Raw genomic sequence first — 24,034 nt, forward strand, 5'->3', positions numbered from 1 at the left:
GATGTATAAACTGGATGGAACTATTGATCACTACTTTGCATAAGTTTTCTTTGTGTATTCATTATGTAAGAGGTAAGAAAGAGATTAAGTAGAGTGGATTGTTTAGCAGCCATAGACCTGGGCAATCTAGGTGGAATATGGTAGTTTGTGGTCATCTTACTTTCAGAGTACCTGGTATAAAGCAATGATAATGCAGAATTTCAAGGAATATGGGTTTGCTCATGGGTTGAGATGTATGCAACCTTCAGAACTAGGTTTGCCATCAAAAGCATTTGATCATGTACATTTTCAAAAGTGTTCACTTGTCAATATAATGCATCTTTCCCAACAAAATTAAATGCAGTGGACAATATGAAATTTAGATACTGACCAAAAAAAAAATTACTCCAACGCATGGAGATGATGCCATGTGTTACTGTACCAATACTGTAATTATTCATTATGTAGAAACTTTATTTTAGGAATGGAATTGCATGACATTTTTATATCTAAATATAAAGTTGACGCCTACTGATCTTTGCCAGACATGGTATAGAAAGCTTAGTAAAACGTATCATCCTGATTACTTCTGGTTTGCAATTATTTGAAAAAGAACATTCTTGCCTAGCACTCCCACATATGCCTTTGGCACTTAAGTGGAGGAGATGATTACTGCTGCACTTTCTTTCCATTAGCACTTGAAGTAAACCGAAAAAAGAGTATGGGGGTCATTCCGAGTCGGGCGGTAAGGGTTAACGGTCACCGGTAACGAGACCGGTGCCGTTAAACCCTTACTGCCCTATTCCGAGTTCCCTTTGCGGGTTGGTACTCGACGCCTTCTTTTTGCAGGCGTTAAAAAACCAACCCGCAAAGGGACCTAGGAGCTAATTACAGCACCGTAATGTACGGTGCCGTAATTAGTGCCTTCCCCATTCCCATTGAGCCCTATGGGCCAAAAATGGGAATGGGGAAGGGCCCATGGTGAATGGGGAATTACCGACCCCGCCAACCTTGAAATGGGGCGGTAATTCCGCCATTCACCATGGCGGAGTCGGAAAGATAACGGCGTCAACCAAGGCTCTAATAGCGCCTTAACGCCAGGGTCGGAATGAGGCCCTATGAGTAGAGTACCATGGGCTAGACTAATGCAGGGCGAGCTGTGTGCTCATTGAAGAGGTCAACTTAAATAGCTAACTTTGCTACACAAGTGTCCATTTCATTAGCAAACCTACAGAATTGCATTGCAAATTGCTATGCGACACTGCTTATTTTATGCCTTGGAAAAGTAGAGAAGCTGTGAAAAGGGTCTTTGACACTGAGGTTTGTAGCTGAAGATGATTAGGGGGAAGAGTGTCGGGTGGGAACTGGATGCATTCAAATATGGGTCTAATGTTTTTGTGTGAGTTCGCAAACGGCACCAAAATATAAGCCATCTAAAAATGCTGGGCCCCGCTCTAATTTTATCCCGGCATGACAAAATACCACGAAAGATGGGTCTATAACCATTTTGCAAACTTGTATGCAGATCCGTCAAACGGTGCAAAAAATGTATAAGCCGCTCAAACATTTTAGGACCCTGTTACGTTAGTAAGTAAATGTAGGAACACGTGCAAGTTCATACTTTGGCTTTATTCGTAACGGTTACAAAGCCAGGCTACAATTGCAGCGACCTTCAGCTGCCTGCTCCACTCAAACTGCTCTCCCCGGAACTCCTGCGCAGCATGCAAGTTCATGTTCCATGGTGATGTCCGGATCCACCGAGGTGAAACCTGACCCTGACGCTCTTAAGCTAACATAAGGCTTATAGTGATCATAATAATGATAACCAAACATCATAAACATCTTTACCCATACACTTGAAGACACAGAACATTTGGGGAAAGGCAGGACAACCAAACCATCATGTGCATTCCTACACCTCCTTCCTCCACCACACTTCGAAAGCAGAGCAATCATATGCCTGCCTGGCTGGCGCTCACTCCTCTCCTTGCTGACCATCAAGTGTTCACCTTCTAGGCATAACAGCCACTCTTTTATGCCTTCACTAATATTGAAGCTCCCAAATCTTTCACCACTTCTTTAGGTTCTGGAAACCGAGTCCCCTTTCTTCACTTTTTTTTTAACTGGATGCTTCACTTTGATGACAAATCACCTGGTACTAATGTAAAATCTCTACAAAAATGTTTCTCATCAAACCTCATCTTTGACATGCGCCCACTGATCACCACCCTCTCCCTCACACCTTCTACATCCACTCTCAATTGGATCTTCCCATCCATCCTGGACAGAGATACGTGTTGGGGTTTTCTTCCACTTAATAACTCTGGGGAACACCCGTCACAGCATGGGGTGCCAGCCTGTACTGAAACCTTCTTTCCATAACCACTCTCGCCCAATCTCTTTCAGTGGCCACCGCTATCCTCATGACCTCCAAGGTGCGATTGAACCTCTCAACGCATCCATTCCCTTGGGGATGAGGAAGTGCGGTGGTGACTTGCTCAATACCATGTCTTCATGAACAACTTAAAACTCCTTAGAAATGAACTGTGTTCCATTATCCGACAAGCACCGGTGAGGAAAACCCTCTCTCCGGGAAAGTGGCTCCAAAAATCTTATCACACTACTGCTAGACACGTCCTTCAAAACAGATAGCTCTGGCCACTTTGACAAAAGGTCCATCACCACCAACCGATATGTACCATTGGCACCCCTAAAATTAAACAGTCCTAGCAAATCAAGGGCAATTTCATCCCATGGCACTTTAGGACAATCTTGAACCACCATGGGTACTTTGTGTACATTGAGACCCTTATCAACATCAACACAGTCGGGGCATTCCTTAACCATTTCCTCTATCTCTGTCCACCAAAGGTCCGATCTAATTAGACCCGTTGTCCTTCCTATGCCTAGATGTGCACTGTGACCCAACATCACAAGTTTCCTCATCCCCTCCAGGACCACCAGTTTGTGCCCTCTACAAAGGTAGTAATCTCATCACCCTTGTCTCTAGACTTGGTGTTCACAAGCGCCAACACCACCTGGTATGCTCTGTCATCCATACATGCTGCATCCCATTCCACTCTCTTGATGCACTCCTGAACACGAAAAATGTCAGCCTCATCACACTCCTCCCCAGCTAGATCTACCAGAGCAGACCCAGACAGAGCATCAGCCACCACATTGGTCTTCCCTTGGATATGCTCCATCTGGTACTGCAATCCCTGTAGGCTGCTCACCATTTCATTATTCTCCTGACAACACCCTCCAATCCACCCTTGGAGAAGATGCTAACCAATGGCTTGTGATCAGTTCTGATCACAAAGTTGCGCCATCTTGCTAACAGTCTATGTACATGCCAAAGCTTCTTTCTCCATCACTGAATATCTCCCTTCTGCTTCTTTGAGTGGCCTAGAAGCAAATTCCATTGTTAGCAACTTGTCACCCTTCTGCATCAGTACAGCACCCAATCCATAATCGCTAGCGTCTGCATAACTCAGTCCTGCAACCCTCTACAAAACTTGACAGAACCTGCGCATTTATAATGTCCCGTTTGATCGTTTCAAACTCTTTGGCACAAGCTCCATCCCAACAGAATGCAGCACCCTTCTCATAATTCTTGTATCAGACAACTTCTGAATGAATTTACTGTAAAACTCCACCAGACCAAGAAAAGTCGCATCACTCTTGCTCTTGGACCACTCTATTGTCCTGACGGCTTGAACAGTTTCGGCCTCCCACCCTCTGCGGAGATCTCATGCCCCAGATAAGTGAACTTGTGTGCACTTCTCCTTGGCATTCTCCATTGAATCTTGATGAAGTTCAATCTGGTGATAGGCTGCTCTGAGGTCCACTATTGATTAAACCTGTGCTCTGGTGATCCCAGTCAGCAAATCGTCAGATTGGACCTTACTATGGCACCATTGGATATCACTAGTCCATTAGCTATGCTAGTGCACTGGTAGAAGCAGGAGCCCTCCAACATGGCCTCCACTTAAGGACATTCCGGGTCAACCAACAGGGCTGACAATCTGGCCATTGGTATCAAGTAGAAGGAACTGTCTAGTCAGAATGTGTGGGCCTGCTATATAAGCCACCCCATGTGTGCAGCCTCGCTTTGTGTTTTTCCTGCTTCTGAAGTGAAACAGCTATCGCCGGCTCTGGACCCTATGAGCCTTTGTATGTATCCTGGTTTCCGCTCTACTTACCCTGAAGACTATCAGCAGCCAGTGTCCTCCTTCAGGTGTTGTCACAGCGGAAACTAAGCGCTGCGATCCACCCACGTCCTCTGGAACTCCGACTCCGGATCAGCCTGAAAAAACAAAAGGGAAACCAGGTCAACTTTTACCTGCAATCCCGTGCAGCTAGTACAAGGGGACAGCATTAACGCGCACGCTAGCCTGCGTATACACCAGCAAGGTGACAACCGACATTTTAAAAGGTAGCGAACGTGCTCACTAGCTTTACGCAATACGGACAGAATTCAAAGTGCTTTCAGGAATGCGCTCCTAACCATTGCGCATTCTTCAAAGCCTCCAGAAACACCAGCGCTCACTGCACCACTGTTAAAAAGCACACAAGACGTTAAACACAATAGACCAGTTAAGGGCACAGATGCTGTGTTTTTCACTGCTGCGCTAATCCATGGAACCCAGTTGCAGTCTCATTGCTCTGAAGTTGAGTTTGGAATGACCACGCAATATCCTTAAAGCAAAAGAGCGCACAGGAGAGGAGGAAGCAAAAGAAGAGAAGGCAGTGTTCAGTAAACCGAACAAGAAGCCACCGCTGGACCTGGCATCTAGTTTTAACTGGAGCCATACACCGACCACACCCCAAACAACGCGCCCTTGCATTTGACTGCAGGAAGGAGAGCGGCAGAGATGCATGGTAGCCACCCAAAACTCACATGGTCGTCGCCCAACACTAATTTCAACTGCCCACTATGTCAATGGATATGTCTCCATATGCATTGGCCTTGATTTCTGGTTCTTGTAATGTACAGCAATCAAACGTGTACTTCTACACCTGAAGACTCGTCATGGTGTAATATGCTCTGCTTTCTATCAGCAAGGAGATGGGCACTCCATTAATGGTGACCACAGCATAGTGCTTCTTCCTTTTTACCCTACCCACTACAGCTTGTATAGAACTACTTCCTTGCCCATATTCTCATATTCATCTCCTTCAAACGATCTGAAGTTCTTGCAGCATTGTTACACATGACCTTTGCGCCCACACTCCCGACGGATTATGTGGAAGGCCACACACTCGTCTACTGCTGCACCTGTAACACCACCTCCCTCGAGTGGGTCTGAGCTCTTTTGAAGATCCCCACAGACGCCCTGCGTTCTTTTTTCTGCAGGGATCCAGATCACCTTGCATCAAGTTCTCTTGTCATTCTTCCTCCCAGCACTTTGCAATTGTTTCACTGTGAGTTCACAAACCCTTCATCCATTGTCACCCTGTGACTTTCTGAGCTTTTCTCGGAGTTAAGCGATTTAATACAGTTGTCCGCATGCTCTATGCATATTGCGATCTCAATAGCTCTCCCGAGTGTGGGATTCCACTCCTTCCACATCTCCTCTCTTACTTTGGCGTTGTTACGCTTGATCCTTAACTGATCTCTTAAATGCTCCTCATGGCAATGCTTACATTAGCATTTGAAAGCTAGGCTCCTTAAGGTTGTGATAAATTCTTCAATACTTTCACCCACCTTCTGCTCCCTGGTAGCGTGCCAATATGATGATCTCCTGGACCTCCTAGTGCTAATCTAACTTGGCTATTATCTCATACATGCCCATCTCTTCTAAACCCACAGGTTCTGGCAACTTATTTGGTATGTCCTGCCCTGCGGCACCAATACAATAGAATAAGAGTGCCTCCTTCCTGTCATGTGAATATTTTCGGCCAAACGCAGCCAACACTTAATTCGTAAAGCCATCTTTCCAGTCTGTCCAATGCACCCTAGGTTCTCCTGGTGTTGGTAAGAACAACACTGGCCCTGGTTTTGCCATTGCACTGCTGTGCGCTACTTTACTTCTCAACTTACAGACCCAAAAATGTTTCTTCTCAAATTGGTCCCGGGACCGTTCACTTTGTGGCTGCCAACATCAAGACATTGTAGACGATTCTTCCGTTTTCCAATGTCTGTGTTTGAGCGATTGGCTAAGGCACGGCTTGCTAAATGCTGTTGCTCCGGTGGTCAGAGCTTCCCACGTCTCAATGTCGTTCTATTCTAGCTGACACAGAATGCCTTTCTTTACTTGGCCTGCTGAGTGTTATTTCTCTCGTTGCTAGGGCAAAGTGAGCAGAGCCGGCTTGAGCATGTCCTTGCTGTCACCATGGTAACTATTCTGTGATCAGCCTTTGTTTTTTTCTTTTCTTGCTATGGCTGCTCAGGTCGGGACGTCCTTGGGTCCCTTCCTCGAACCCAGTCCTTGTACAAGTTTATAAGGCCCCACTGGGAGCAATTAAGCAACCCGTGGTCGATTGTGCCTGTCTCCCTCCTTCAGCTGCTCCACGTCGTTGCGCAGCCCTCGCCTTCTGTCCTGGTGACTCACTGCTCTTCAGCCGCTTGCTGCTGGTGCCCCTTTCCTTCAGGTTTGGCACAGTGCTTCACATGCCCGCTCCTGACTTGTGAATGCCGGAGGTCGCTGCCGCTTGATCCTTGTTGCCAGTTGTTACGTTAGTAAGTAAATAAATGCAAATGTAGGAACATGCGCATGTTTATACTTTGGGTTTATTCGGAACAGTGACAAAACCAAGTCACAACTGCTGTGACCTCCTGCTCCACTCAAACCGCCCTCCCTGGAACTCTCTGCGCAGCATGCAAGTTCCATGGGGATGTCGGGATCCACTGAGGTGAAACCTTACCCTGACGCTCATAATAAGGCTAATAGTGATGATAACGATAACCAAACTGCATAAACCTGGTTACACATACACCCGAAGGACACAGAACATTTAGTGAAAGGCAGTGTGATGATGTTTTCATGTAGGGCTCCGACGTCACATACACAGACCAGCTGTGGAGCAGGAAGGCTTTATTGTATATATTTACATCTATACAGGATCCAGTTACTCTTAATATGTACAGTACCAGTTCAGGTAGTCACGGTGGACATTATAAGTAGAGACTGGGGACAGAGCCCCACCGGCCATCCTTAAACGCCCAGGAACACTCACTCAACAGACCCACTCAACGTTCTCCTGAGCTGTCTATCATGCATACATCAACATTACAACAGCATGCACTCCTGACCAGTGACAATACAAGACTTGCATTACTACAGGTAGGCAAACCAAACTTTTCCTAACAGACCCACCCTTCCAATTTAGCCCCCTCTTGGCGAAATGGCACCGAACTTGGCAAACCCATTCAAACTTGGATCTACAATTTTATATAGCAAAAATGTGTGCAGTTTTATTGAATGGTGCCAAATTTATAAGCCATCTAAAAACTGCTCTTCACTGACCATGTAATGCAGAAATATGCATGGATGTCCCCAAACATATTGTCATTTTCTCGGACATCACAGCAATATCCCCAACACCTGAGATGTTTGTGGACATTGTAGAAAAAAAAACACCAGATTTTTGCATTTTTCTGGACCAATCCGATCGTCACCCCTCACGCACAGTGAGTGTTTAATTTGTTTGAGAAGTTTTTTGTGTTTAGTATGTGTTTACTGCGGTATCCGCAGACTGTGGGCACTGTCGAAAAAATCAAACATGGTGTCTGTTTGAAAATGTTTTGACACACCTCCCCTTTTCTATTGACATAAACGGGCGCTTATGATGCCAACAAACGTTACGTGGCTCCCTTTTTTGGCCCAGAGGCATCTGCAGACACTGAACCAAGACATGGGTCAGCTGACAGATCACTACATTTTTTGTTATTTACAAAAAAAAACGTACCTGCCGGATTAACCCCAGACCTGCAAAAGCATGCGTTCGGGACCAGGTCACAACTCCTCATACAAGTTTGGTGCAAATCCATCCAGCGGTTTGGGCTGTAGCCACGAGCAAAAGTTTTTCCGTTCATGTATATATGGATTTCAAAAGCTTTGGGCCCCCTCCCTATAACTTTGCCCCCCTGATGAAATGACACCAGACTTCGCAAAATAATTCATAGTTGTCTGTATACTGTTTTTGCCAAGTTCCGTGAGGATTCGTCCAACGGCGCAAAGGTTATAAGCTGGCCAGAAACTGCTCTAACTATGGTTTGAGCAACTTACCCTTAACTACAGGGTCGCTACCGCAGACCTTGTAATATTAAAATATATATATTTAGAGAAAAAACTTTAGTTGCGGTGCAGTTAAGGTGAGTTAACTTAAACCAGTGCATTGGCTGTTGATTATCCCCCGGTCCTCCCCCATAATGCCATATTCTCCAGTGTCATTTTGTATGGCTTTGTAAATTCCTTCCATTATAAATAACTGTGCTCTTGGGCTTTGCAACATGAACACGCTGAGTTAAGCTGGTCCCGAGTTTCTCAGTGCTCTGAATTTCAAGGGTTTTGTTATAATAGTATTTTAGTTTCTTTTTTATGCCCTCTATATTTTCTGGTGCATTTGGCTGTGCCCACTGTAGATTTTTCAGCGCTACTGTCAATAGCCTTTGACTATGCCCACTTTATATTTTACACCACTAGCAGGCCTTCAGCCCTTTAAAGCGCTATCATAAGGCCACGGGCTGTGATTTTTTAAATTTTTTTTTCATCCCCAACGTCCCTCTAGCTGTAACAAAAAAACAAACCTTCTATAACCGCAGGTACGTTACATTGACCTTCAGATATCCTTGGTTATCGAGAGCGTGGGGAAATGACAAGTTAAATGCTTACCTGCCCTCTCAGAGTCTCACCAAGTGTCCCGTTCCGCCCACCACATGCCCCCCCCCCCCACACACACACACTCATTGTTTCTGTGATACAGTTTCAGTTGAAATTTCGGTTAACTGCGGTTATAGCAGAGGGATTGTGAAAAATATTTGAGCCTTGTGTTGCAAACTTGGTCTCTAGCCCACCTCCAACTCCCAAATTTCAATTGGTGTCCTCTTGCCCCTCCCACCTCTCACCTGATGGCATTTGCATGTTTTATGACCTGCAAATGGCTTTTTTCCTGCTTTTAATTTTATGACAACCTGGGGTATAACTGCGGTTATCACTGGATCGGGGGGAGATGACGGCTGTATTGGGAGATGGCAGCTGTATTAGATCTCCGTCAAATAATAATTTTTAAAGTACTGGACAGAATACTAAGAACTGCAAAGATCGCAAGCCAAAGCTTCATGCCCAAGTTGTTTCAAACCAGGTCCAAGTTTATTTAATTTCCTTTATTTTTTGGCTGCATCGAGCAAAAGATTAAGGCAAAATAAATGGGGCGGGAGGCTAAAGAACCTTTTTTAAAAATTTTAATTTATTTTTTTGGAATATTTTCCAAACTTTCCAGTTTGAGGGGGTCCAGGCGTGCACTGTTACATATTGTACCATAGGGAATCGGAAAAAAATATTTTCTAATAAGCTTTACTCGTGCAGAGGTTTTGTTTGAAATTATATATATATATATATCTTTACAGTGAGGTGGGGGAAATCCCTTGCCATGACGTGCCCTCGTAGTGTTTTAAACTATACAGTGAGGCCAAAGACTGTGCGGACGAGACAAGAGGGCGTGATACACATGTGTAGTGGACACGGCCGCAGGCAATCTATAGTGGACAAGGCTAACTATGGTATAACAAAACCCCCGAAATTCACTGGAAAAACATAGTTGACCACATTTATTGCAAAACGTCTGATTTTAACACATTTGGGTAGTCGTGACCGGCTTAACTCACTTGGTAACCGTTGCAACGCCCAAGAGCACATATATATTAAAAGAGAAGGGATTCACAATGGCAAACCTAATGGCTTTACGAAGTTACAAGGATATTAGCACATAGAGCATTAGAGTATTAGCCTTATTACTGCTCTGCCACGCTAATGCAATTCTAATGTAATGCGGTAGAGCTTCAAGCAGTGTGGATGAGCTACAGTCGCGAGACACTTTTTTGATATTTTTATACCTTTTATGATATCTTATAATTTGGCATGTTGTGTGAAGCTGTGCTGTAGCTGTATTAATAGCAAAACATTGTCTTAGGCATTGCATTGTACACCACAACCAACCGACAGTTAACCATTGTGATATTAAAGTGATTCGCAAAATATAATAGATCACTATAGACATGAGAGAGAAAAGAGTGTAACCAAACTGGCAAACACTATTCCTACTAGCGTAGGACAATGACAATAAATCCAAATCGCGTAGGGTATGCCCTACTCGGATCTCTATACCAGGTTACTAGAAAGATAAATACATATATTCCAAAAGTAGACCTGAGTCTACCTTCTGACATTGATGCAGACACGGCAGTATTAGAGATGACAAGTGATTTACAAGTCTCACTAAGTTGCCTGGGCTCCAATTGGTGACAAGTTTATTGGCACCAGTTCGGAGCCCAGGTACCTGTCGAGATTCACATCGAATTGTATCAAAGTGTGCTCCTAATTGCTCCAGATTGGAGGAGGTGATTGATTTTTGTTTTACATCAAATGTGAAAAATTGAACCACCAATGTTGATACCTTGCCGGACACACCAAATTCACATAGATGTGCGAACAAAGCAAAACCCCCCCCTACCCATGTGGAAGGTGGGGGTGGTGAAGCTCTTACAGTAACTGCTTCTGATGGTACATGTATAGTTGCAGCTTAACTGCACTCCCGCCAGTGTGCCGATTTTGGATCACTATATGACCTTGGGTCAGGAATTAATATCAACTGAGTGATGTTGACAGGGATGTCCATTACTTGGGCCCGCTATTAGAAAACTCGCTACCTCTAATACGCAATACAGATTTAGTTGAACCATGTGTACCTAAATGTGAAGACCAAGGTGAACAGAACTCTGATACCTGTGATCTTGTATTCACTAATATAAAAGACGAATCTTCTATTTTGATTACTGATCACATTGACACTGATCAACCTAAAAAAAACAGTTGGTAATCTGGATCAAGGAAATGTGAGTAATCAAGATCTAAATAGTTCACTTATACATGCTGAGCTAAATGCACAGGTGCCTAAACGATTACTGAGTAGTGTAACGGAGAAAAATCAGAGTAATGACATCAGATGAGAGGTTTCAGGCCTTCAAACGTCTACTAATAGCCTTACTAGACAAAACCGAAAAACTTGATAAGAAACTTGACATGCAATCCCTTTTATTGCATAAAAGCATTAATAGAGGAAGAAAAATTGTTCGTGACCAAGCTACAAATACTGACATTTCTGTCCTTCCTGGGAAGGGGGAAGGGGGGGTGGGGGGGGGAGGGGGGGAAGGGGGGAGGGGAAGGGGGGGGGAAACACTGTCTGCCTCAATCTCGGCACCATCACAAACAAGCATTGGTGTGACAAGCTGCAAAATATATCCTGATGTGATGGCTAAGGTGAAACAGCCCCCAGCCCAACTGTTATTCGAGGAGAAATTGTCACTCTTAGTTTGCAGGGTGATCCAGAAAATAACACTACAAATTACCCATCTGGAAACCCTACTATTAATAATCCTATAGCGCAAAGCTCGCTTCCGCCAAGCGGGGTGCAAAAGAATACTGCAGCTACGATGCATAACCACAATCACCAAAATGAGGGAAATGTATCTAAAACCAAAAACCAGCTCATGGTGTTTCAGCTCCAAGCCATACCATCAAATGGACCTGGTTCCCCTCTTAATCGAGCTGCAGTCCTCAAATTGTTCCATGGTATTATACTCTTGCGTGGAATCTTGTGAGATTATATTTTAATAGTAGTTCATAGCCCAATTAATATTACTAATGTGCAATTTTAAATCTGCACTATTGCTTGACTGTGGTGCTGTATCAAGATGTGATATTTAAATCGGGATACACGCATGTTTATAGCACAAATACCTGAGTAAAGTAACCGCTCCAGAGTTAACGGAATCAGTAAAGTCAGCATCTAACATTAGTGATTCTGCCAGTATAAAATAAACATGCATAATTTCAGCAAAAAAAAATGATCATACCAATCAAAATGCTATACCTAACTCAATCAAGACATGTGCTAAACATGCATAAAGCCTACAAAGCAGTAATCAAGCTGGTGTTGTAATGGCGGGAAAGCGAGATAATTTAATGCATGAGCCTAATGAAGACTTGGCAGTTTGTGCCAAGCCGCCTAAACCACTAGGATCTTCTGGTTATGAGGATGGAAGGGGATACAGTCAATGGCTGCCGGCAATTTTTAGAAATCAATTCACACAGATGTCTCTGACATTGTATTAATGGCATGGAACACAAGAGAATTTTCATACATGCTTAGCGATGATGGGCTAATGTCTTCTCTAAATCAATTCTCCTTAGTGGCGCTACAGGAGACCTGGTTGTATGAGCTGGTAGACGTTGACAGACTCGCTATTATAACAAAAAAAGCAATAGAAGCCCCCAAATGAAGCCCAAATGGTGGACTTATTATCTTGGTTGCCCCGCCGTGGGAAATCAAGGAGATTCCAAGTAACATAAAGACTACTCTGATAGCTGATCTGCAGATTGGCTCAAACCGACTAATATATTAATCAATGTCTGACCCACCGAATAACAGAGTAACTAATGAGAATGTCCTATCTGTCAGTAATATGTTAAAGCAATTTAATAGCATTGTTCGCATAATTATAGTGGGTGATTTTAACGCATCGATCAAGATTGATGTGCAGGCTCAATGTAATTTGTACTCCTCTGAACCTATTATTCCTTATTGTGCAACGCGTCATAGAGGAATTAAATGGGTTGGATTAATGGAAGAATACAGTATGACCAGGCTGAATGGGAACTGCCCTGTAGACTGTCCCATGGCTTACACATAAGTGGGAAACAAGCTTCCACCTTAGACTATGTTTGAATGGGCTGGGTCTCCATTTGGTACGTGATATGGTAATTATCCCTCGTAGTGAAAGTGATCATCTACTATTAACCAATTTAGCACACAATGCCCCGCAACCTCTAGTTGCCTCAAATGATAATATCATGACCAATTTGAAAGGAAATGGGATTTGTTGGGATAGCAAAAACATCGAGAGTCTCACAATTATCACATACCTTTATGTTAAATTAATTTCTAAGAGTATGTCCACCCAAATACTGGTGGGGATAGTATTGATATTTAGTCATGATTTTGTGATCATGGTGGCAAAGATTAGTGAAGCATCAACTGAAACTTGTAAATATAATGGCGGAGCTGAAAAAAGCAGTAATACTCACTCGAGGATCAATCATGATCCAATTATCGCAGCAGCTACAAGTGAGCTTAGAAAATGTATCAATACGTGCCAGATTGGTTTTGTGTCCTCCACAGAAGTGAACAAATATTTCAAACTTTTGAAGTCTAACCAACACAAATGGTTGAATATAAAAAGCAAAAGCAACTAGAAATATGACTATTGGTGTCAGTGAGCATGATTGGAAAACCCACATTGCAAATACCCTTGGGATAGGGGCTGATGACAGCCTAAATGTTCCGAAAGAGTCAGTTTGGATGTGTCAATCGTCCCCTCTTGATATCTCTATTATCATAAGACAGTTAAACAAATCAAGAGCAGCTGGCCCAGATGGCATTTGCAATGCCTTGGGTCAAACTATACCCCGAATTATGGGCCAGCACCCTATATAAACTGTTTCTTCATATTGGAGAGTCTGGGGTAATCCCAGCCACATGGAAAGAAAGCCAAATACTACTGGTCTATTAAAAAAGGTCCCTGAATCTTGCTGCGAATTATCGCATGTTACCAATGTTAGGTGTACCATCTAAGATTTTTCCAAGGTCCTTTTGAAAGAACTCCACATCTGGATCGATAATAATAAGATCCTTCCGCTGAATTGGAAGGGTTTTTTAAGACAATCTAACACAGTTTACAGTAATCTATTAGTACTTGTCTCCTCTATTGAATACACATGGGAGCGTAGGAAGGCAAAAGTCTATGCTGCTTTCATAGATTTTTCTGCAGCATTTGACTCTGTGCTCCTAGGAAGGCTGTGGAAAAAACTAGTATCATGGAACATCCTGGCAGGATTTTTGAAAATGCTAATGCTTCTTTACTCCGAGACTACTGTTGGAATTAGGCTTGATGGTGGAGGTAGTCTGCACGCCCCATTTATGAATTGTGGTGTTAAACAGGGGTGTGTGGTAGCTGCCACACTTCAACTTATACCTATCTGATTTAGGAGTGGAATTTATTAATTTGGTATTATGTCCTGTTAAAGTAGGCCACAAGTTGGTTAGCCTACACCGATGATTCGGTTTTAGTCAACCACACACCATCAGGTCTATAAAATATGGTACACACTTTAGGCCAAGTTGCACAGACTAATGGGTTGACCATAAATATGGACAAAACTAAAACTATGGTATTTTCCCCATCCATGAATAAAACTCAAATTTACCCATGCATCCTGAATGGGGTCCAAGCTAGAGCATGTCGACAACTATAAATACCATGGTATCCATCTCCAGAGTAACTTGAAATGGGACTCTCACTGGAAAGCGATAAAGAGCAAATGCAATCATGCTGTAAATATGTCACATAGCTTTGTGGCAAAACAGAAAGGGATGCCGTTTGAGACCGTATTGCTTCTGTATCACTCGCAAGTCCGCTCCATTATATTTTATGGTGTTCAAATTTGGGGAGCAAAACTTCTAACAGCACTAAGAGGTTATAAAGCTAGTGCATTACGTAAAATGTTTGGTCTTCCGTCATCCTTGCCAGTTAAACGTATTTCGAGTTTGCATTACCTGCTATGACATATGATGTAACAAAGAAAACCATTCTTTTCTCCGACAAATTAATTGGTGCTTGTGTTGAAGCTTTTTGTAGTCTTGATTCCTATAAGAAAGTAGGAACTTTAGGGAAGATGATCTGTACGTGTTTGAAATGGCAATCTGGTTGTTGTGGCATACGATTGGATGGTGCTATATTTATAAACCAGATCAGTCTAAAAAATAAAATTCTGGAATTTTCGAGTCAACATGTATGCAGGAAAAAATAATACACAATTCTGCGATTACATCAATAGCAGAGGTCAAACCTAAATATATGGTCCCACTTTCCACATAGTGGGATAACCAAGCAATATTGAAGATTGAAATTTAATATCAGTATAGTCCTATTGACTCACGGTGCAAGGTTGAATATATAGTGTTCCAGGCGGCTATGTAGACTGTGTGGTGGTAATCATATTGAAACCTTGGAACACTTGCTAATAAAATGCGAAAGTTTAACAAATATAAGGTGGCAACATCTGAAGGCCTATAAAAATAGGTTTAACTTTGAATTACCTAAGATATGGTCTGAATTTTTTATAAAGGGTGTGATAACAATTTAATCTTTCACCCTGTTAGATTTTATTGGAAGTGTCGAAATTATGACAATATTAGACATTTACACACGAAATGCCAATTTCTATACTGAATTAATTGATAATGTAGGAACAATGCTTCCGGTGGAACACAAGCAGTTTTAATGTCATGCGTTTTTAAGTTGTATATGCAAAACAATTGTTATATGTATATCGAATAAATAAAAAGGCAGAAGGCCATTTGGAGGAGTAAACCCTAATAAATTGCATCGGGCTAGAGGCAGGGTGAGAACAACATGACCTTAAGAGCATGAACGATTTCCTGTAGCCATGGTTATTCGGCAGGATGACCGCGGCTACAGAAGAAAACGAGCAGGAATGATGGAACAAGGGTTTGGGGGACTTTGTAGTGTAGCAGGGCAGGAGGAGAGGGGCACCTGGTGATTTATTTCCTCATCGGTTTCCCCCGATAACGTGGCTATATGTACTACATGGCAAGGGGGTGGGGGGGAGTTGTTGAAGTATATATTTTTACAGTGAGGTGGGGGGGATTGCGTGTCCTGACGTGCCCTTGTAGTGTTTTAAACTATACAGTGAGGCCAAAGACTAGTGGGCGTGATACACGTGTGTAGTGGACACAGCCGCAGGCAATGTATAGTGGACAAGGCAAACTATGGTATAACGAACCCCCTGAAATTCACTGGAAAAACATAGTTAAGCTGACCACATTTATCGCAAAACGCCTTAAATGTAGCACATTTGGGTAGTCGTGACCGGCTTAACTCTGTGGGTACCCGTTGCAACGCCCAATAGCACATATATATATATATATTAAAAGAGAAGGGATTCACATTGGCAAACAATGGCTTTATGGGGGTGAGGGGACTTGCTAGCGCCTGTTCTTTCACACCACAGCATTTGTATATGCTCATATATTGACTTTTATTGCCAATCTATATATTTGCATTTTATTTATTTTTAGAGTATCCCTCTTTTGTGGGGGACATGACATTTTGGGGACATCAGCAGGAGCGTGCTGAATTAAGGTCATACTTCCCAAATGTCACTAGCTACAAGATCCCAATAACTGTTTGTGTTATTTTCCTTGATTGTTCTTTCCAGGAGATCCCACTGCTTCTGTTTTTCTTCACCTTTAGAGGTTTTTATAGTCTTGTATTCGAGTATGCAAATTGCCCGGCCGCGTTGTGCTATTTTTAGATGCTGCCCGGACCTCCACTTTTGCTCTACGGCCATCGCTGTCAAACTAGCCAGCATCCTTACGCCTGTTCTTCCTGCTGTCAGAAAAAGAACTAAACCTGCAACAATAATGACCAGCTTAAAGGATAATTCCTCGCAAGCAAGAATTGCCCCTGCTGTATCCTCCAACTGGGCCCTAGTACAAAAGCCTTGCCTACCAGACTTGGCCTCTTCTAAGATATAAAATGACTTCTTCGATAGTTTCAATGTACAAGAACATTTAAATGTCAAAGGAGAAGAGGCAGGCAAGTTGGGGTTTTTCAGGAGTGTGTCCCACAAAAGAACGAACGGATTGTGGTCGTTGGTCATTCGCAAACCTTTGAAATCTATTACCCGCCAAAAGGAGTAATAATCATCCAGACGATATCAATCAGTGAGGCACTATTGCCAGACTTGAAAGAAGCCTTTGGGGGAATGTCTCAGGACACCTTCCATTCAGCTCGACTTAGAAGCAAATCAGTATTACGAGAAGTACGTTGCGAGTCTGCTGTTTGTAAACCCAGGTTCAGTCTTTGAATACTGCAAGCATCTTCCAGTAATTTCCTGTCTTCATCAATTCCAACATACCCACCTAATTTAGCATCGAAGTCCCTCATGATGATTGTATTTATGTCGCTGGAAGATGTTCTCTCTTGGGTGCAAGTAAACATTAATGATAGAAAGCTTGTAATCGGCACCACTGCCAGGGGCTACAGATACTGCTAGGGCTTGATATGAGGAACTTGAAATAATCATTGGGTGCCAATAAAGTGATTTGCGTAGGTTGCCAAGCCCTTTCTCGGGCAACTGAAGCCCTTGCGCGTTGCAGTACTTGAAGACCCAAAACTCTTTTTAAAAGAAGCAACACATGAATCTTCCTCCAACCAGGTTTCTTGCAGACTTAGCATGTCATCAGTTTTTTGTTACCCAATTTACCCATTCCGGGTTGCTTAACTTGCTACGAGCTCCAGCCACGTTCTTGTGCGCCTGGGGACCGCTTCAAGTCGGTTTTGAACAACCTGCACTGTAGCCTGGTTGAATTGTATGAAAGAGGACGACCTGGAAATGGAAAGGTAGTCTTGCATGTCCCCAAGCAACGGCAATTCCCAAAGAAATGGATGGCAAAAGTGGGATTGTTGACCCATACGGCACAAAAAACTAATTTTCCCTGTCCACTGTTAAATGGCTGATTAGGAACTGTTTGGTCACATATTTTATAAATTTTAAAGGTGAAGGCTAAATTGAAGTGCTGCAGATGAGGAGGAGAATTCACACCTCTACCTATTGCTCCAAATTCTCAGGCACCACCACATAGCTCTGTGTAGAGGTCCACGGGAGCCGGTGCAACCAAAATCCCCAAATATCGTATGCCCTGTGTGCACCACCTGAAGACCCCCCCCCCCCCCCCCCCCACCCCTGTCAGCCTGCTGCACTCCCGGAGTTAACTGGGGGACCTATGACTTGGACCAATTTATCTTTAGTCCCGAGAGGTCTCCAAACCGGCAGATCTCTCGTACCAGTGATTGTAGACTTTGCTGGGGATGTTTCAAATACAACATGTCATCTGCATATAGAGATCTTATATTATAGAGACATGGGAATAGACATTGCCCCCCACCCCCACCCCACTGCCCACCTGTGAGTGTGGTATTAGCTGAGGCAGCAGGCCAGCGGTTCAATTGAGGGCAAAAAGGATGGGGGAACGGGGCAGCGCTGTCTCGTGCCCCACGTCGGAAGGATGTAGTCAAATCATTTGCTTAGTGTGCCACCGCCGCCCTGGGCTCTGTATATAGCATCTGGATCCACTGGAGGTAAGGCAGCCCAATCCCTGACCGTCGAAGGACCTCTGTTAGGCAAAGTTTGTATGCAGTACCCTTTGGGACCACTACACACGTAGGACTCCAGGTGTAAGCAAACCAACCTTTGGTAAAAGTCTGTACTATAGTTTTGGTAGTGGAGCTGAGCAGCCAGGCTCGTCTCAAGAGGGGAATGTGAGCAGTAATGTTACACAGAGGTCTACAATCACAAGTGGTCAAATAAACTTACACTCTAGGTTTCTTTGCTAAATACTATTTATCTGTCCGGTATAAAACTTTCATAAGAAGGAGCCAATATAATCACACATAAATTACTATTTCAGAATATGAGGAGTAAAAGGCAAAGATTATTAGAACATGAAAGGTTACAATTATTCTTAGACAGTGCATATACCTTGAGTTCATCAGAAGAGTCAATTCAATAGGCTAGGCCAAAGTCAATGGGCTAAAGGATAGGATAGAGCGGTTCTGCTAAGTATATAAAGTCTTTGCACAAGTTCCTGGAAGTAGGTTGTAAAAAGAAGAATCATGTGGGGTCACAAGCTAATTAGGCCTGCGAATTGCAAACGTTTCAAGCACTTTCACAACAAGAGGTAAGTACTCTTATTTCACAGTACCTTACAATGAAGAAAAAGATGCAGCTGATGACTTCTGTTCCTGCAGATCTCGTTGTTCTTGGGCCTCAGTCGTGGGCACAAGAGGGAGGACATCGGGGGACTCCTGCACTGGGACTGGTCAAAAATCTTGCAACTAGTAAACTTCAATTCTGGTGGCTGTAAGTAAAGCACACAAGCTGGTGTCCTTCCCCCTTGTTGTACGACTTCCTGCAGCACTCTGAGGAAGATGCAACGAGCTCTGAGATGGGTATCCAGGTGGCTTACTGTTGAGTTGATTGATCCCACCAACTCAATGGAAGAAGTCATCATTGCAGGGGCTTCTCTGTTAAGGTGAACTTTGCAATTCTGACCTGCAGCTGGACTTGGGCACCTCCCTCACTTCCTGCCCACTTCTCTGGCGCCAGAGGTCGGTCTTCACTCCTGAAGCCCGTCAAAGGCGAATGAACAAAGAGATCAGACCTGGATTGGCGCGCAGAGCAAAACTGAAACATCAAAAAAAGGACTCGGGACCTGTTTTTAGATACCCTAGGGCCACTCTACAACTAAGACTGTAGTCCAGGCTGGGGAGTGGGGCATTACCCCTGCAGGCAGTGCATCCAGGATTGGGCCTATGACAGCCCACAGCTCTCAACAACTTCCATCAAAAAGTCTACAAAGGAGATCTAATGCCACTGTTCTCCTGCACCACAGGTGGTGACCAGCTGGTAGTCTGCAGCAGTAAGGGATTTCCAACTGTTCCACGGATTTGCCGCTCTGTTATTTAGGGTATTATTTCTCAGGATTCCACGCTATCCCGCCAGCAAGACCAGATCATTACGATTTCAAGAAGCCAGACAAAGCATGCATGGAGGTCCCACAGAGGGTCGTACTTGGCACACCGGAGGGTCTTTGCTCACAGCCGCCTACCGTCTCGGGATCCCTGTAGGAGCTGTAGTGAGTGGCGCGCGCCTGCACTCCGATAGATGGAGCCCAGCCCGGCATCAAAGGAGTGTTACGCTTGCCCCAGCCACCACTGGCCGCTGCGGGATGATGCTCACCTCCACTGCACCTCACTTTCTCGGTGCCAGTCCGGGCCTCTAAGTACCCTCCGCATACTTCAACAGGACTCCCAGCACAATTTGGGCCACAGGGCCCCCGACTAGACTGTGCAGCCTGCTAGGAAACCCCACCTCCCTCCTAGTCTTGTCAACACGTTGGGCCGTTTAGGGCAGCCTCGGTCACAGGAGCTTCTTTGGCCGCTGCAGCCTCGCCACAGAACCGGGTTCGGCAGAACCACCAGGCCTAGCCGGAGAGCACCTCTTAGCAGTATCTGACTTTGTAAGCCGTAAACTATTTCCCCCAACGCAGCACGATTTATGGATGCCGATCCGTGATAGGGGAGAGGTTAGCAACATCAGGAGAAATTGCAGGATTCAAGAGCCCTGCCCCCCCATTGGAGCTCTTTCAGGCTGCAGCTATTTTGCAGTCGTTCAACAGTGCTGTGCCTGCATTTAATACGGTTAACCATACCATCCTGCTAAACCAGCTCTGTGATAATCTGGGTATCACTGTGGCATGGTTAACCTCTTTCCTTTCTGATCGCACTTCCAGGTCCAATTTGGGGCCTTTCTCTGTCTTTCTCCACCTGCAGCGTTCCCCAGGTGTCTAATACTGCTGTCTCTGCCTGGGATCAAAATAATTGGGCGGTGCTTGGCTCTGGTTTTCCGCATTGTTACCATCAAACTGACTCGCTTCATTTTACTACTTGTCCGATAGACCTTCCTCTTCCCCTTGGACCCGCGGGACATTCCCAGATCCAATGATGTGGGCTTTTGCAATAATGGCATCCATCTGGCACTAGGGCTCCTCCTGTATGCTGGAAGATTACTTGCCCCTCTTCCTCTATACATTCCTCTTCGTCACAACCTACCTCCCCCTGTGTCTCGTTCTGGAAATTCTTGCTGCATTAATACTTCTGTTTTTAAATCTTTTAATGTTCGTGCCTTTTTCGTGTGTATGCCTAGTCGCATAATAACTGGCCATAGTGAAAACCTGAGCCGCAGTCTCCATGGGCCATGTTGATTCGTATGTTTGTATGTCATTTTTCAAGTGTGAACAAAAGGCTTTTTGCCCTTCTATGGTACATATCCATACCACTCTGAGGAGAAAACCCCTTCTTCCTTGCAAAATACTTTTCTACCGACTCGCCTTCATCCTGTCAACAGTTCATTCATTTCTCCCAGTTCATTTGTTTCAGGGGCACTGTTCTCCCCCCCCCCCCCCCCCCCCCTTCCACCCCCAAATCATCTCCATTAGATTAAGTGTGCTTTTCAGGTTTAAAATGATCTTTAATCTGCTTATTACAAAAGCAAACTTGCCCAGGATGAGTTGGGAGAGTCGAAGCGCTGCCATAAACTTCATGGATCCTAATGTGGAGGGGTAGAGGCAGGGTGCGATGGGGTGTTAAAAGCTGCCAGCCATCCCCCCCCCCCCCCCTTAAGTTACCAAATGCACTGTTTCTTGCCAAGATTTGATTATCACTCGCCGTTGGCTAATGGCAAATGCACATTTTGAAGCCTGCTAATGTTGTTCTTAACTAATGAATGATGCCACTACAGCTCTCTGTGGGTTAACTTGCCAGGAGCATAGGGTCTGTATGCGACCAACCAGTTTAAATCGCAGCAAGCAGAGTTGGCATGTCCTGCTTTTAAAATGTTCTCTTTAATTTGGATAATGGTTACACCTGTTGGTTATTTTATGTTCAGTCGGTGAGTACACATTAAAAATCCTGTCTGCATTCTGTGAAGAGATCACCTAATCCCCATTGTACTGAAAAAATGAAATAAATGACTATTTTTTTTAATGTGCTAATGTTGCACCAACGTTGCACCTTGTTGTGTCTCTCAAGGTAATATATTTAGAAGACTAGCCATCTATTTTTAGGTTTTATTCCGAACTGTGTTCAAAGACATCAATACTATAGATTCTCCTCCCCCGGCCCCCACTGCAGCAGTACACACAAACGCACACACCTCCTCCCATGGTTTAGTTGTTTTGAAATTCATCTAGAAGCCTAACTGCACAATGGGGAAATTAATCTGCAATGGCTGCCCTATGTTCAGAACTACTAAAACATCCTAACTTGTCTTGCGATCCTAATTGCATTGTCCACCTTTACAACAAGCACAATCCCCACCTGATAGTCATGGCTCTCCTATTGCAAAATGTGTGCAGAATATATTTGATTTGCTCTCATTTGTGCTTTTCAACGTGTACATGTATTTAACAATTTTTATTTTTTATTTTTAGGGTTTAAAGTCGTGGACCAAATCCTGGGCATACTTGAATTTTTGTAACCATGGAAGTAGAAAGTCATACTGTAATTAATTCACTAGGTAAGTACATTACTAAATGTAGCGGCAGGTGGCAAGGGTGAAGGTTTTCTACCCTCACCGTTTTCAACCCTGTGCTTAAGAAATCTTATATATGTATTGCATCTATGCAAACTTCATTTCTCTGCTTTTGTATGCATGTTACTTTTATGTCCCCTGCATACTTTGGTCCATTACCACTGTCCCCTTTTTACTTAAAATCTTGGACCGTGCTGCCTATTTACAATTCCAGGATTACCTAAACTCCAATAAACTCCTTGGCCTTGGACAATCCGGCTTCTGTCCTAGGCACGGAACCGAAACTGTCCTCATCAATTTTAAAAACTCAAATCGAAGACTTGAAAGATAATGGCAAATTGGCCCTCTTACTTCTGTTTGACTTATCAGCAACATTTAATCTGGTCAATCATCAAACTCTTTGCCATCACTTCAAATCGGCAGCCCACCTTTCCGAAGAAGCCACTATATGGATCAGATCCTTTCTAGCAAACCGATCCATGAGGGTCTTCTCACCGTCGGCCTCTGCCAAACCCTCCCCAGTCTTGTGTGGAGTCCCCAAGGGGTCTTGTGTTTCACCAACACTTTATAGCGGGTTCACAAAGCAACTCTTAGATATTCTGGACCATTTGGGTGTCACCTATACTAACTACGCAGATGACACCCAAATGTTCATTCTCATTACACCGGGGACCACTCTGTTAAGTCTTAAATGATGTCTCGGGTCATCCAGGCCTGGATGGCTCAACATGGCCTCTGTCTCAATGATGAGAAGACAAAACTACCTGTCCTAGGCTCTCACTTCAGACTCAACAGACTGGACCCATCCTTCAAATCCTTTTTTCATTGATGGTAATACCATTTAAGGTATCTAATGATACAAAAACTCTAGGCATTTATCTTGATCCCACCCTGTCTCTCACAAGACAAACCAACTCTGTTTCGGCATCGGCTTACACATGCCAACTTATTACAGCATGTCGACTTTTTTTTTTTTTTTTTTTTTTTTTTACTCCCTCCAATTGCATCATTCTTGCTAGAACCCTTGTCATGTCCAAAATCGACTACTGCAATGTCCTATATCTTGGGACTAGTCAAAGGAATCTCAACAAGTTACAGGTAACCCAAAATAATGCCATCAGGGATGCTTTAAATATTCCTAGGAAACAGCATATATCTGATACCAGATGCAGCCTATACTGGCTCGCGGTCTCTCAAGGAATCTCCCTGAAAACTCTTGCACTCGGGCACAAATGCCTGGCTAACCAGACTCCAGCATACTTGGCGAACCGTTTCACACCTCATACCTACATCCGCCTTGTGAGAACTGCCCAAGCACACTGCCTTGCACTGCTGAGGTTCAAGCTCCAGAAAGCAGGGGGGTCCAGCTACCCGGTTCTCGCCTCCAAATTATGGAACTCACTCCCCTATCCACTCAGATCTGAACCATCTTACCATGCTTTCAAATGTAAAGCCAAAACATGGCTCCTTGCGCAGGATTCGCAATGCACACATCTGTCTCATTGAGGGTAACTAATAACCCAGCTACTTGACTGGCTCGACTTTCATTCTGTAATTGTTTAAATACACTGTATACATTCTCTGTAATATGTATT

General features: G+C 43.9%; 1 protein-coding gene across 2 annotated transcripts in view; it reads left to right on the forward strand.

The window, feature by feature from the left end:
- Positions 1–24,034, forward strand: part of PDCD4 (programmed cell death 4) — a 525,005-nt gene that overhangs the window by 30,492 nt on the left and 470,479 nt on the right. For both annotated transcript variants that reach the window (XM_069611774.1, XM_069611775.1), the window contains exon 2: positions 22,339–22,424. In XM_069611774.1, coding sequence (XP_069467875.1) covers positions 22,388–22,424 — 37 coding nt within the window. In that variant the 5' untranslated portion in view covers positions 22,339–22,387. The remainder of the gene's footprint in view (positions 1–22,338; positions 22,425–24,034) is intronic.

This window comes from Ambystoma mexicanum, chromosome 8 (assembly GCF_040938575.1).
Source record: "Ambystoma mexicanum isolate Mex_15411 chromosome 8, UKY_AmexF1_1, whole genome shotgun sequence".
NCBI classification, from domain to species: domain Eukaryota; kingdom Metazoa; phylum Chordata; class Amphibia; order Caudata; family Ambystomatidae; genus Ambystoma; species Ambystoma mexicanum.